General features: G+C 32.7%; 1 protein-coding gene across 1 annotated transcript in view; it reads left to right on the top strand.

The window, feature by feature from the left end:
• The first annotated feature begins 6,961 nt into the window (after positions 1-6,961).
• Positions 6,962-12,705, top strand: part of LOC129218358 (RING finger protein 150-like) — a 67,457-nt gene continuing 61,713 nt past the window's right edge. Inside the window, exon 1 of the mRNA XM_054852602.1 lies at positions 6,962-7,095. Within this exon, the coding sequence (XP_054708577.1) occupies positions 7,002-7,095 (94 nt within the window). The 5' untranslated portion in view covers positions 6,962-7,001. The remainder of the gene's footprint in view (positions 7,096-12,705) is intronic.

Below are 12,705 nucleotides of genomic sequence, written 5' to 3'. Positions count from 1 at the left end.
ACTGAATGTTTGGCGGAATCAGCTCTTATTTTGTCTGTTCTTTTAGAGGAACACATTTACATTGCATGTTGAAGCTAGAAATTCATTCGTATAGCGGTCCTTAAACGTGGGGATAGAAAACAAATTTAAATTTTTACGCTCGAATGATGCATATGTAGGGTAGAAATTTAAAGTTGAAATAATGGTAAATTTTTGTATTTAGCTTGAAACAATGATTGAACTTCGTTATCATATTTAATGCATGATTGTTGGCCTTAATATGCTATTACAGTTGATATTTTTGTCAACCTAAAATTTTCATCTGCATTTAAGATTCTTTTGATATAGTATTTTCAGTGTGTTGGTTTTAATGAACAAAATTCAGTTTTATTTGCTTCAAGCTAAATGGAAATTTCATATGTTAACACTAATTCTTTTTAAATTCTATTCCTTGTACATATTAACAGGATATTCTGTTTCTTTTTTCCTGAACAAGAGTTTCATCAAATATTACAATATACTTCCAGTTTCAAAACTTCAACTGAATAAGTTTTCTTTAAAGTAAAGCAGCTGCATTTATTCCATGTTGACAAAATATGATAGTTCTAGCTATATTACAGAATAGTACTTTTAATTTCCATTTTTTAAATTTAAATGGTTATCTCTTCTAAATATTCTCTAAATTTGCCAAAAAACACAAAAAAGGATATATCTTTAAAAATCTCTACAAAGGTACTGATAGAAAAGTGGACTGCCAGCTGAATATTACTTAGTACTAACTTTACATGTTAAGCTTTTGTTAACTTATGTATACAAGATAGCAAAAAACATTGAGTTCTCAATTTGTACCACGATACGTGTACAACATATATTGCAGATTGCACAAGTAGGATGAAAGTGGCATTTTTTGAATTTGATTACCATTTATTTTGAATGCTCCAATGCTTTTCTTGTACACAACAGCTTCTTTGAAAATATACGGATTTTCTCATAGATGGGGACACCACTTTTTACCAGAGCTTGAGCATCATTTTCGGTTGATCAGGCACTGCGTGTTCAACCATACTGGGGAAGGGGGTATCATTACCTGTTCTAGCTTTTATTAAAATAGACCAGACTAGCATTTTTAGAAAAAGTTGATTTTTTTGAGTAATATACCTTACTATTCACATTTAACGCATCAAAGAAGAAATTAATATTTGCGAAACAAAACTTTTGATGAAATTTCCAAAAAATCATTCTGATTTTTGTTACAGCATTTAATTGGTGTAGTCCTGAAAAAAAAAGGTGGGGGATAATGCTTACAGATGAATCGGTGGTATGTTCAATGAACACTGGTTTGGGAAATTAAAGAGTTGGAGAACATCATGCCCTCTTGACTACACACCTGAAATACTTGAAGAACAGTGCCATATCTAGAGGGAGCAAGCCGGAGCTTTTGTCAGAGGGTAAAAATCTACAGTATAACTTCGATTTAGTGATACCTGATTTAATGATTTTCTGAATTTAAGGATACATTTCACTGGTCTGGGTTTGACTGCATTGAATCTCTATGCTCCTCGATTTAACGATATCCTTGATTTAATATCTTTTTCCAGTCCCTTGACAATTGTTAAATCGGGGTTAAACTGTATTTGTCTTTTTTTTTTTAAGTCGATGTACAAACTCGAAGAAAAATGAGTGAAGGCATCAGTTGTCTGGATTAATGAAGGTTTACTGCATTACACGTTTCCGTGACATAAAAAGCATTTGAGTGTTTTAGACTACCGCTTCTCAACCTTTTGTGGCCCGCAGACTGGCAAAAGCTGTTGAAAAAAGTTCGCAGACCATTTAAATTTTTTAAAAAATATATAAAAAAACTTATATTCGCAGACTATATTAAAAACATGCGACACTTTTTTTTTTTCGAGGCTGTGGTTTTTCCTCTATTTATGGATTTATTTTAGAAAAAAAAAACTTCCGACTCTGGGGGAACGATAAAACTCCGTAAAAGATTGTGTTCACAGCAAAGTTTTTTAAAAAAATTGTTGCAGAGTAATAAAAATAAATGAATAAATAAAGAAAGAAAGGAAACTTAACAGGATTTTTTTTAAAAAACGTGAATGAAGAAAAAGTGTTTGAGGACTGGTCATGATTTTTTTCCTGCTGACCAGTACCGGTCTGCTGGACCACTGGTTGAGAATCGCTGTGCTTGACTAAAAAATTTTACTTCGAAAAATTTTATTTTTAAATATGGTAAAAAAAATTAACATGAAACTGAAGGGACTAAATTTTTTTTGTTTAAAAAATTAAATTAAATTACACAATACTTTGTCCGGACTATTATATCATCGCGTGCTAACCATATATCATGTTAAACTTTTTTCACTGTATATCCATAGATGCAAGTTAGGAGCTGAGCCCTAGATTGAAAGTATCTTGAATATGTGCCAGCATCCTACAGTGCTTATTTAGCAAAAAAATCAGATATTGACAGTTGGCCCAGTTATTCTCATGGTCAATTTTTTTTTTTCATTTTGCCATTACCTGAACTACGAAGGTTCAGGTAATGGGAATGTTCAGGGTGTGGAAGGTCCACCTACCACATAATTTAATTACCCTGGCAAAAGTTTTGTAGTCCTGCCTACATCTTCGGACATTTTCAAAAACCATATTCAGGGGCGGACTGGATCCCGCAAGAGGGCGTCAACCTTAGCCTCCAAAGAGCGCAAAAAAAAAGGTGCAACAAAAAGATGAGAAAAAGAAAGAAAGGAAAAAAAAAACAATGGTACACAGGTTTACGAGTTAAAAGAAAAGAAACAGAACAGGAAAGTCGCACAGGTTCGTGAGCGCAAAATAAGGTGTTTAGACTTGAGGGCACATTGGCCCGCGGGCCAGTCTGCCCCTGGCCATAAATATTTTTTAATGTAATGTCCATAAAATGCAAGATACAATAAACCTAGTTTTACTGTAAAACTACACCACCTTTGCATTTTTCAATATTAAATTGAAAACGAGTCATTTTGAAAGATCTTCTCTATTTTGATTCTTTGAAACTTTACTGGTAATTAGAAATATGCATTACATAAAATGTTTAATACAAGAATATGCTTTATTTAGAACAACAAAAAACTTCTAAATTACGGTAAAACTACAGTTACCCAAATCAACCAGACCCCATTCGTATTATTAGATTTTTCCGAAAGTACATTTTAATCTACTGTCGGCCCCATTTAAACAAATATTGTTAGTTCCACGAAATATTTGAATAAGTGAGGATTTTTAACATTGCATCTACGGCATGGTAAATATTCGGTTCTGGGATATTTTATTTATAAGCGGGGTATTTGTTTATCTGTTATGCGATTAAGCAGAGCCGACGGTATTTACTGTATGAATGTTGAAATTCAGAAAAACTTTTTTTAAAGAGAAAGAAAGAGCTATCAATTGGTCAAGTAGAAAAGCTAACGCTTTTCATGCTAAGTGTACTAACAAGTGCTGCTGCGGAGAGAAGGATAATAGCATGCACCGACAGAATCAAAATTTTGCAAATTGCAGCGAGTGCAATCGCCTTCATTTTTTGCTCAAATTCTGAAAGCCATTCAGATAGTTGTTGTAGAGTCATACTGTATATGTTCATGTATGGCATAACAATAAGAAACGCTTCGAATTTTCAAAAACCATTTTATTAAATAAATTTTTCAATAGTACTTTTGTCATTTACTAATCATAAAACCAGACACAAGTTTGCATATATATATATATGTATATATATATATATATATATATATATATATATATATATATATATATATATATATACAATGGAGTTACTCGAAAGTTAGAAGTTCCACTTTAATTTGAGGTGTTTAATTTATATTATCAGTTACACAGTTTGGTTCCGAAATATTGATTTTTATTAAAATCTAAAAATAAATACGTACAGCGTACAGACCTCGCGAGAAAAAAAAAGGTGCTTAGAGGTAATTAAAAGCAAAATTTATGCTGAAATATCTGTGATAATTTTTCATGAAGACAATACTTCCTTTTCTTTGCACAAAGAAAAGAAGCTCCTCCATACATTCTCTAAAAAGGGTGCAAATTTAATCTGGAAGAATTTTGCAGACAATTCGAGTTTTCATCGATACGAGCCCCCAATTACCTTGAATGTTCGAGATTCTACTCTGTACCCATATGGTAGTTTCCGCTTAATGAGATTACTTGGACAATAATTTTGATACCTAACTAAATTTGCAGAAAGTTTTTCAGGGGTCCATCCAGTTTTTATTTTTTAGGACCCCATTTTGTGGAAAAGCTAAATATTTTTGTGAATTTTCTTTATTTTTGAAAAGTGAATCATTTTGAAACGCCAGGTTATATTTCAATTTGATAGCTATGAACGTGGCAAAATGATGTTTGTGCAATCTTTTAATTAGGTGTAAGAAGGAAATTATTAATGTCCAAGCTATAGAATCACAAAAAGTCTTTATTGCGGGTCACCACTTTTTCAATCTGAATCTTGACTTTTATTTCATGATGCAAATTTTTGTGAATGAGCTGCATTTACAATGTGAAATTTTGTGATGTAGCCGCAAAGTGGACCCAATTCAGGTCTGGGTCGACCCCTGTTTTTATATTTTTTCAAACAATTCTGTATAACTAGATACATATTTTGGCGAGCTCTGGGCCACAGAGAGCCAAGGAGGGCCCCTTGTCCGTTTGGTCGATGGGTGTCCCGCTTTTTATAAAACTTATAACATTTCCTGACATGGCCTCTGGTCGGCTCTGGATGAGCAACAAAGGTTGTTCACAAATTTTGAGGTACTCCCAATGTTGAAAAAGCAACAAGAATAACTGAAAAAATATGCTGGTATCATTGTGGAACTCGACTAAGGACATTTTTGCTGTCGTCATAATATGGCACTCTAGACTCGGGAGAAGTACAGCCTTTTTTTCGCAGAAATTTTTTAAGAGATAATTTGAATCACAGACAGTTTTAAATTTTATCAAGATTCTGGTTGAGGTTATTGTGTACTTGAAATTGTTATTTTTGATTTCAATAAAATCCTATCAACTTGAAACAGCAAAACATGCGGGAAAAATCAAGTAATTTAGTTTGTTAATAGAGTTTTTCACCAAAATAATCAATATTATCAATGTATCATGATTATTACATTGTGCAAGCAAATGAGACAGAACGAACATCAAAACACCATAATTGAAGTAACATTGGACAAGAACTATTCTCACTTACCTGTCACAATCCAAAAAAGTTAAGCATATAGAACAAAAAAGGTCAGCAATAGAGTACGTTAGATTTTAAAGTATACTAGCACTCTCTTTTGCTGCCCATTTTGTTATCGATAATTCCATAATAAAGCTCGTTTGATGCAGTAGCGTAGTATTGACTAACTTTATATTTAAAAAAAAAAAACGATGCCGTTGGAAACAAAATAAAGAGTGAAACAAAACGCTTTTTGAAAAAACTTTCTTTGATTCTTACGGCTACAATGCATACTCAACAAAATTAGTAATGAGAGCTAAATATCAATCAAATTCAAATAAGAGCTAATGAATAAGCTGTTCTTGTTTTTTTTTTTTTTTTTCAATGCTTCCGTGATTATAAATTGACGATTAAACTAAGTCGTCTTCTCAAGAAACATTCAGAGAAAGCCACGGAATACTTAAAATTCATCCGATTGACTTTTTACAAGCCTCTTCTTTAGACTACCACGAAAACAACAAAAGGATATTATTATTCCTGAATTTTAAATGCGAACTTTCGCAGTACTTAACACTGACTTTCAAAATGTTAACTCCATAACGCAAATAAGCGAAATCGACCGGAACGACCGCGCGTTTGTTTATAAACTCCTTCGATTCAGTTGATGACCGTGACGTCAGAGCCCCGACCGGTCGAGAACGGAGCAACCGAAGATCAAGAGTTTATAAACGCGCCCTTGTATGTCGGTGTAGACATTGAGAAAAAAAAGCCTACACCGAAAGAAAGAAAAGTAAACTTTTTCTAAACTGAAACTTTTTTTTTTCTTTTTGATGCAGTCGAGTTTAAGTTTCGGTTTTACAATAGTGCATGGTTTCAATACGACACATTATATATATTAAAAATGGGTTCAAAAAACTTTGGTTTGTGATCAAAAGAAAAATCTTATAAAACTATGGAGCAGAAAACCCCAGAAGTCAGTCAAAAAAACTGGGGGGGGGGGGCATTGCCCCCCTCTGCCCTCCCATAAATCCGCTCATGAAAATGGCGTAAACGTTTTGCGTTAGCGCAAAAATGTACTAATCGATATCTTAAACAAAATATTTACAACTTAGAACAACAAATTTACAAATCGGACTCTATAAAACATTATTCTTTCGTATTCTATCAATTCTATTTATTTTCGTCTGCTACGATCAACGCCCGCTGTTGCTAGGATATCCACCAGTCACATGGTTTGGTTTATGAGCAGCAAAAGGGTTGCCATAGCTCGGTCTATTCTTATTATTAGTCTATGGACAAGACAAGTTTTCTTGTGATGGTCTTTTTCAGACTTATCAGAAAGATTAATGGTTAAACGAGAGTTTCTACGGATATAACAGCTTGAGAGCTTTTCATTTTCGTTAAATAATTTAAAATATACGAAGGACATTTTTTTCCTTTGCTTAAAAGTTTAACACGCGGAACAACGGGCAATCATCATCGTTTCCTATTTTGATTCCCTCGCCAGATGACGCGCTGGTTACTTTCAGTTCATTATTGGTTTTGCCAGTTAGACTTTTCGAACTCGACCTTATATTAACGTTGGCATTCTTATTAATAAATCAGTGAGATGGGGGAATCGCTCAACTCCTATAGGGATTTTATTAAGTTTTTTCCTTTGCTTTAGGGAAATTAGAAGAACAAACTCGAAATCTATTGATCGACTCAGCATCTTCACAGCTAGCTTAGCTATGGTTCCAAAGAAATAATGCTGCAGTTTTTGATTGATAGCCTACAATACATGAAGGTAACTTAGGCATTCTCCATATGACCACAGACTATGAGTATATTCAGATGGCACGATCTGTATATTGTTTTCCCTTTGAATTTGTTTATGATTCTTAAGTGTCAGAGCACCAGAACATCCAGTGTTCGTAAGTATTTTTTTTTTTTTTTTATGGATGTGGTATTTTGATTAAAGAACTGAATGATTGCAATATTTATGTTTTGTTTTATGCGAAAACAATAAAAACTGTAATTGTTATTTCTTTGCGGAATCGAAAAGAATTGTTGCTTAAAACTTGGTTTCGATTTGCCCGTGTTTACTAATTTATCTCACAGCTGTATTTATTCTACATTCAATAACAATGACTGAGGTATACACAGCTTTGAAATTGCCAAATTTCTCAGAGGAAATATATTTCAGGTTGAATTGTAAAAAGTGCTTTTTCTTTCTTCCACTACTTTTTTTTTTTTTTTTGTAATAAGCAATGTGCAGGATATGAGAAAGTAACTGTACGTTAGCATTTGTTTGGATGATTTACTGTATCTTCTCTAAAATATTAGATGTGAATTAAATGACAATTGTGATTGTTTGGTTAAAACTGCATGCATTTATTTAATGTGTGACCAATTAAAAAAAAAAAAAACCTATGGGATCATATTAATGTTTAATAGAACTATATTAATGTTTAATAGAATAAATTGAGAAGAAAAACTTGCAGTTTTTGGGACTCCAAATGTGCCTCTGAGGGAATATGATTTTTATAGTTATAGAAGAAGAGTTAAAATTAAGAATTTGAAATTTTTAATGAAAATTTTTAAGAATTTGAATTTAATGTAACTTACTTTAATGTTATTAATTTTTCTTTTGAACTTTTCCTGTGTGAGATTTAAAATTTGTTTGCGGTTGAAGATCATACAGTTTTACTCTGAACCCAAAAAAATCTGTGTAAGGGTTTGTTTGTTCATAAACAGCTCGTTGTTTCAATGAGGCTGTGTATGACATCTCACCTTTCCAGATCTAGTGTTATCCAACCTTTCATGAGCCACCATTTAGGTGCAAATGCCAATGGCCCAGTTTCTCGCGGAGGAACACCTGGGCTCATATGATGCAAAATTGCATTAGGAGTTTTCTTAAGCAGAAGGTCCTAAGAAAAAAAGTCATTCAAGGGATCTTTAACGGGCCACCTAATCATGCAAGACAGGCGCGAACTATTTTCTGCATTTTAATAATCTGCTGTCTGAACACTTGAACTGTGGATTCAGAGCTCAAGACCAAAGGCGCACGAGGTTAACACCTAACCAAAATGCCACCTAGCTGACCGTTCCATGAAATATCTGTCATACTACTCATTTTTTATATTATTGTTTCTCACACAAACTTTAATTTGCTCATTGGAAAGCAGATTCAATTTAGTGGGGTTGAAGAATGTTCGTAATATTCTCCTTTTTGACCAAAGGTTTAATCCATCTGAATGACGGACCCAGATGATTCTTTTGGTAGGGGCGAATTCCTAATTCATTATGGGATGAAGGTTGGGGGAGAGGTAACTAATAAAAATAAAATTTTGAAAGAAATTAAGAACTGAATCATGATGTCACCCCCCTCCCCCCACACACAAATAACGTATATGATTGATTCAAAGAGTTTGAATGATAGTTAAAAGAGTTTCGAGTTCTGTCAGCCCCTTTTAATCGGGTAACGAATATACAAATACCCTGTTTTTACGAATAAAACCTCCTGGAACGGAATATTTCTCCAAAGACACAATGTTAAAGATCCTCGCTTAATCGAATAATTTCCCTGGATACTCGAATAATAATCAGCTTTAGCAAATATTTTTGTTCAGAAAAATTTTGAATAAATTAGAAATAAATTACATAAGATCAATTATTGTTGTAGAAGGAGGGAAAAGCAACATTCATGCTCCATCAAAGCATTTCCACTGTTATTTTAAATTTCTTTTGCCTCTGCCAGGTACGAAAAAAAATGTGCAGTCGATAATTAAATTAAATACCTAACAGAAATAAATAACACACATTTTAGGCAATGAGAAATTGATAAATATTAACGGTAGACGAGGAGGGGAGAAAGGGAGTCAGAAAAGCGTTCCAAATAGACATTAAGCAACCAATCCCCTCTGTTATGGAATTTTTCAAAAAATAACGTAGTGAAAGAAGGTGCCAAAACAAAGATTTCATAACTCAATTTGTTGGTTATTTTTTTTTAAATTTGCATGCGTCTTGTAATATATATACTAATTATTAAACTATTTTGTTGTTTATTTAGCTTATTTCAAAACTTTTTAGCAATAACATTAAATATTTCCTTTATATAGCTGTCTGTTTATTATTAGTATTACGTTTTAAGACAAATGTTGTCAATTTAGAAAGGTCACCACTTAATCAAATACCTCGCTTTATAGAATAATATTTCTTGGAACTGACGATATTCAATTAGGCGAGGCTAACAGTATGAAGAATAAAAAATTAGAAATTGAAAAAAAAAGAAAAAATTAAGAATTTCTATTAGTACTTAGGATTCATTATCCAAATAAAACCCCTCAACTTTGATTCGTTTGAGGACTCATGAGTTATTTTCAGTAGCCATTTAGGCTCTCAATTGTACTTTCTCCTTATACAAGAAATGCTGCAGTATCAAGATGGTATCACTTTTTACCGGTTTTTGTTCCAAACATAATAAAATACAAAAACTGCATAATTGTAAATAGATCTTCATAATTACGCTGTCCCAACTGAGCTATTTCGGCCCTTGTAAATAAAATTTCAAGATAGTTATCGATTTGTTTGTTGGTTGAGCTGTTTAATATTTGCACATAAGTAGGAAGTTGTTGATGCGTTTTTAGACGCTTTTTGGTGGTTAATAGGAGGAATTCAGGTTTGGGAGGTTCCTCGGAAAATTTTTGAAATTTAAGGGTATGTTTTCAAACATACAATTGGTAGCCATTTTTGGTGGCTTGAAGAGAAACTTGATTGGGGAAAATTCCTGCATGAGATTCAGGAATATTCTCCTATCATTTTTTGATATTAGAGCTCTAAAAATGCAATTTTAGAGATCTTCAATGATGCTAAAAACAAGGAAGTTCGGGTGCTTTCCTCCTTAAATTCTTTTGGAATGCAAGTCCTAAAAACACAATTGTAGGCCACGTTTGATGACGAAACAGAAAACATAGGTTTCAGAAGCTTCTCTGAGATGTTTCCATGTAGAAGATCCAAAAACGCAGTTTTAGACTATCTTTGAATGATGTTGAAAGGTGAGGAGAAAAATACGTAGGGGTTCCTTTCCAGAAATTTTTCGAAATTGAGGTCTTGAAATTGTATTTGGTCTTGAATTTTTCCTGACGTTGAGGGAAAGAACGGGTTTCAGAACTGGAGTTTTTAAAATGCAAATTGTTTGAAATTGGAGTTTTTAAAATGCGATTGTTGGCCATCTTTGTGAGTTTTAAGGGAAGGGATAGGATCAGAAGCTGTCTTTCAACTTTTGAAGCTCCAAAACGGCAATGTTATAGGGATCTTCATTGGTGTTAGGGGATGAGCTCGGGGACTCATCTCCAGAATTTTTCAGAATTGAAACCCTAAAAACGCAATTGAAAGCCCTTTTTAAAGACATTAGGCAAAGGCCTGAGGTTCAAAACTCTACCCTGGGAAATATGTTGATATTAATGTTCCAAAAACAGTTTAGGTTTTTTTTTTTTTGTGATGTTAGGGAAAGAGGAGGCTTTGTAGTCTTCTCAGAGAAGTTTTTTGGCACTGCAGTCTTAAGAGCGCAATTGTAGGATGACTTTGGTAACATTTGGTAAAGGGGTGAGATTCTGGGAATCTTCCACGGCTATTTTTTCGAAATTTAAGCTCAAAAAGTTCAAAACTTTTGACAATATTCAATGACATTGGAGAGCTCCCCAGGAATTTTTTTAAGTTAAAGGTCATAAGAATACAGTTGTAGGTGATTTTTTGTGATGTGTTTGGGGGGGGGGGGGGAGGTTTGGTGCGTCTTCTCCTGGAAGTTTTTTGAATTTACAAGCCTTTTGGGACCCTTTTCCCGCCCTGTGGATCCAGCACTGATCCAGCTTCAGGTTTTAAAGGAGTCATTCAACCGCGATTTTCTGTAAACGTTAATGTAGAAAAGTTATCTTCCTCTTTCCAGAAAGCCACTTTACGTATTACTTTGAGAATTTTACTACATTTTATTTTTGTGATCATAATTATACTGAAATGAAAGTTTTGCTTTAGGACTCACATTTTTTCCTAAACAGCTATTTTTATGGTAAAAAGACAATCTCTTTTTTTTCATTTAAAAAGTGACTATTGATTAAAATGGAAAAAAATTATACAATAAACAGAATTGCCTTAAAATTTCACTTTAGTAAACTCTTAGATATCTCTTGAAAATACTGTGAAAATTGTGAACTTTATCATTAAAACTTTTTGAGAAAAAGTTTCATAAAGGTTTAGCTGTTTAATATTACGCGTATAGAGGCATCCCTTATATAACATGGTACTTTTACAACATGGTTTTGATATTACATGGTACCAAGTTTGTGATTATTATAACACGGTTTTGATATTACACGGTACAAAACTTTAATTCATAACTACACGGTTTTGATGAAACACGAATTTTAAAAGAAGTAATTTAATTTTTGTTCATTACACTGTTAAAAAATGTATGATAACAATTGTAATAAGTTTTTATTTTGTTTTTATGAAACTTTTATGAAAAGTTGTCTGTCTTGGGCTCAAAAGTTTGGTTTCCCCTATAACACTAACTTTTTAATTTTAAATACATACTTGATTTTTCTCATCAGTGTTTTAAAAGCAAAAAGGTGATTATTATTTTGTTTCCAATGCATTGTAAGAATATAAGATTAGGATTAAACCTAAGCTAAATTTGGCAAACGATAAATAAAAATATAGTCAAAACAAAATATGAAATAAAATAAATAGAATGATTCTATTTATTTTATTTTAAATTTTATTTTGTTGTTGTTGTTCAGATGAACTTGATTGCTACAGAAAAGCTCAGATTTTTTTTCTTATGGAATGTGTTTTGTTCTTAGAATAGAAAGAAAAGCGGATAAAGTTTTTTCTTGTTATGCATAACAGTTTTAATTTGAGGTATGTAAAATAGATAAATTTAATCGTATGTAACAACTCTTATTTTTAAATCAGTGTGTCTTTGTATGCTCTGGTAGCCAGTTTTCGTTTGTATATTCTATTGAGCCGAAATTTCAGCTATTATAAAATTAGCACCTTATGATTTGGTTTCTATATAACTCGATACACATTCCTTAATTTACATTATTTCAAGGTCTTGTATAACACTGTTTCGATATAACACGGAACATGGTTTTGATATAACACGGTACACACTGATATGATTTATGATATGTACATGATTAATTAGATTTATTTGAATCAGTGCTGAATAGCGAATAGCTGAATTCATTTTGAGGATTTCCGAAAAATATTTGTCACAGTGTATCTGTAAGTGACCCATCTTTTTTGGCTATGCGACTTCAATTTCCGTAAACTTCGAGGAGAGCGCCCCCACAGTAACGCCCAAAAAAATGCCCTCCCTATTATTGAGAGTCATCTAAAACTGCGAAAAAATGTGACTGATTACATGGGTAGTCATATTTTTTTATTCCCTTTTATTTCATATTAAAAAAAAAAAAATCCTTAAGTCTGAAAACAAGTGTGTGGGCATTAACGTACCATATGATGATATTTTAGATCAATTT

Source organism: Uloborus diversus, chromosome 3, assembly GCF_026930045.1.
Source record: "Uloborus diversus isolate 005 chromosome 3, Udiv.v.3.1, whole genome shotgun sequence".
NCBI lineage: Eukaryota > Metazoa > Arthropoda > Arachnida > Araneae > Uloboridae > Uloborus > Uloborus diversus.
Note: the sequence above shows the minus strand (reverse complement) of the source record. Positions and strands in the feature narration are given on the sequence as shown.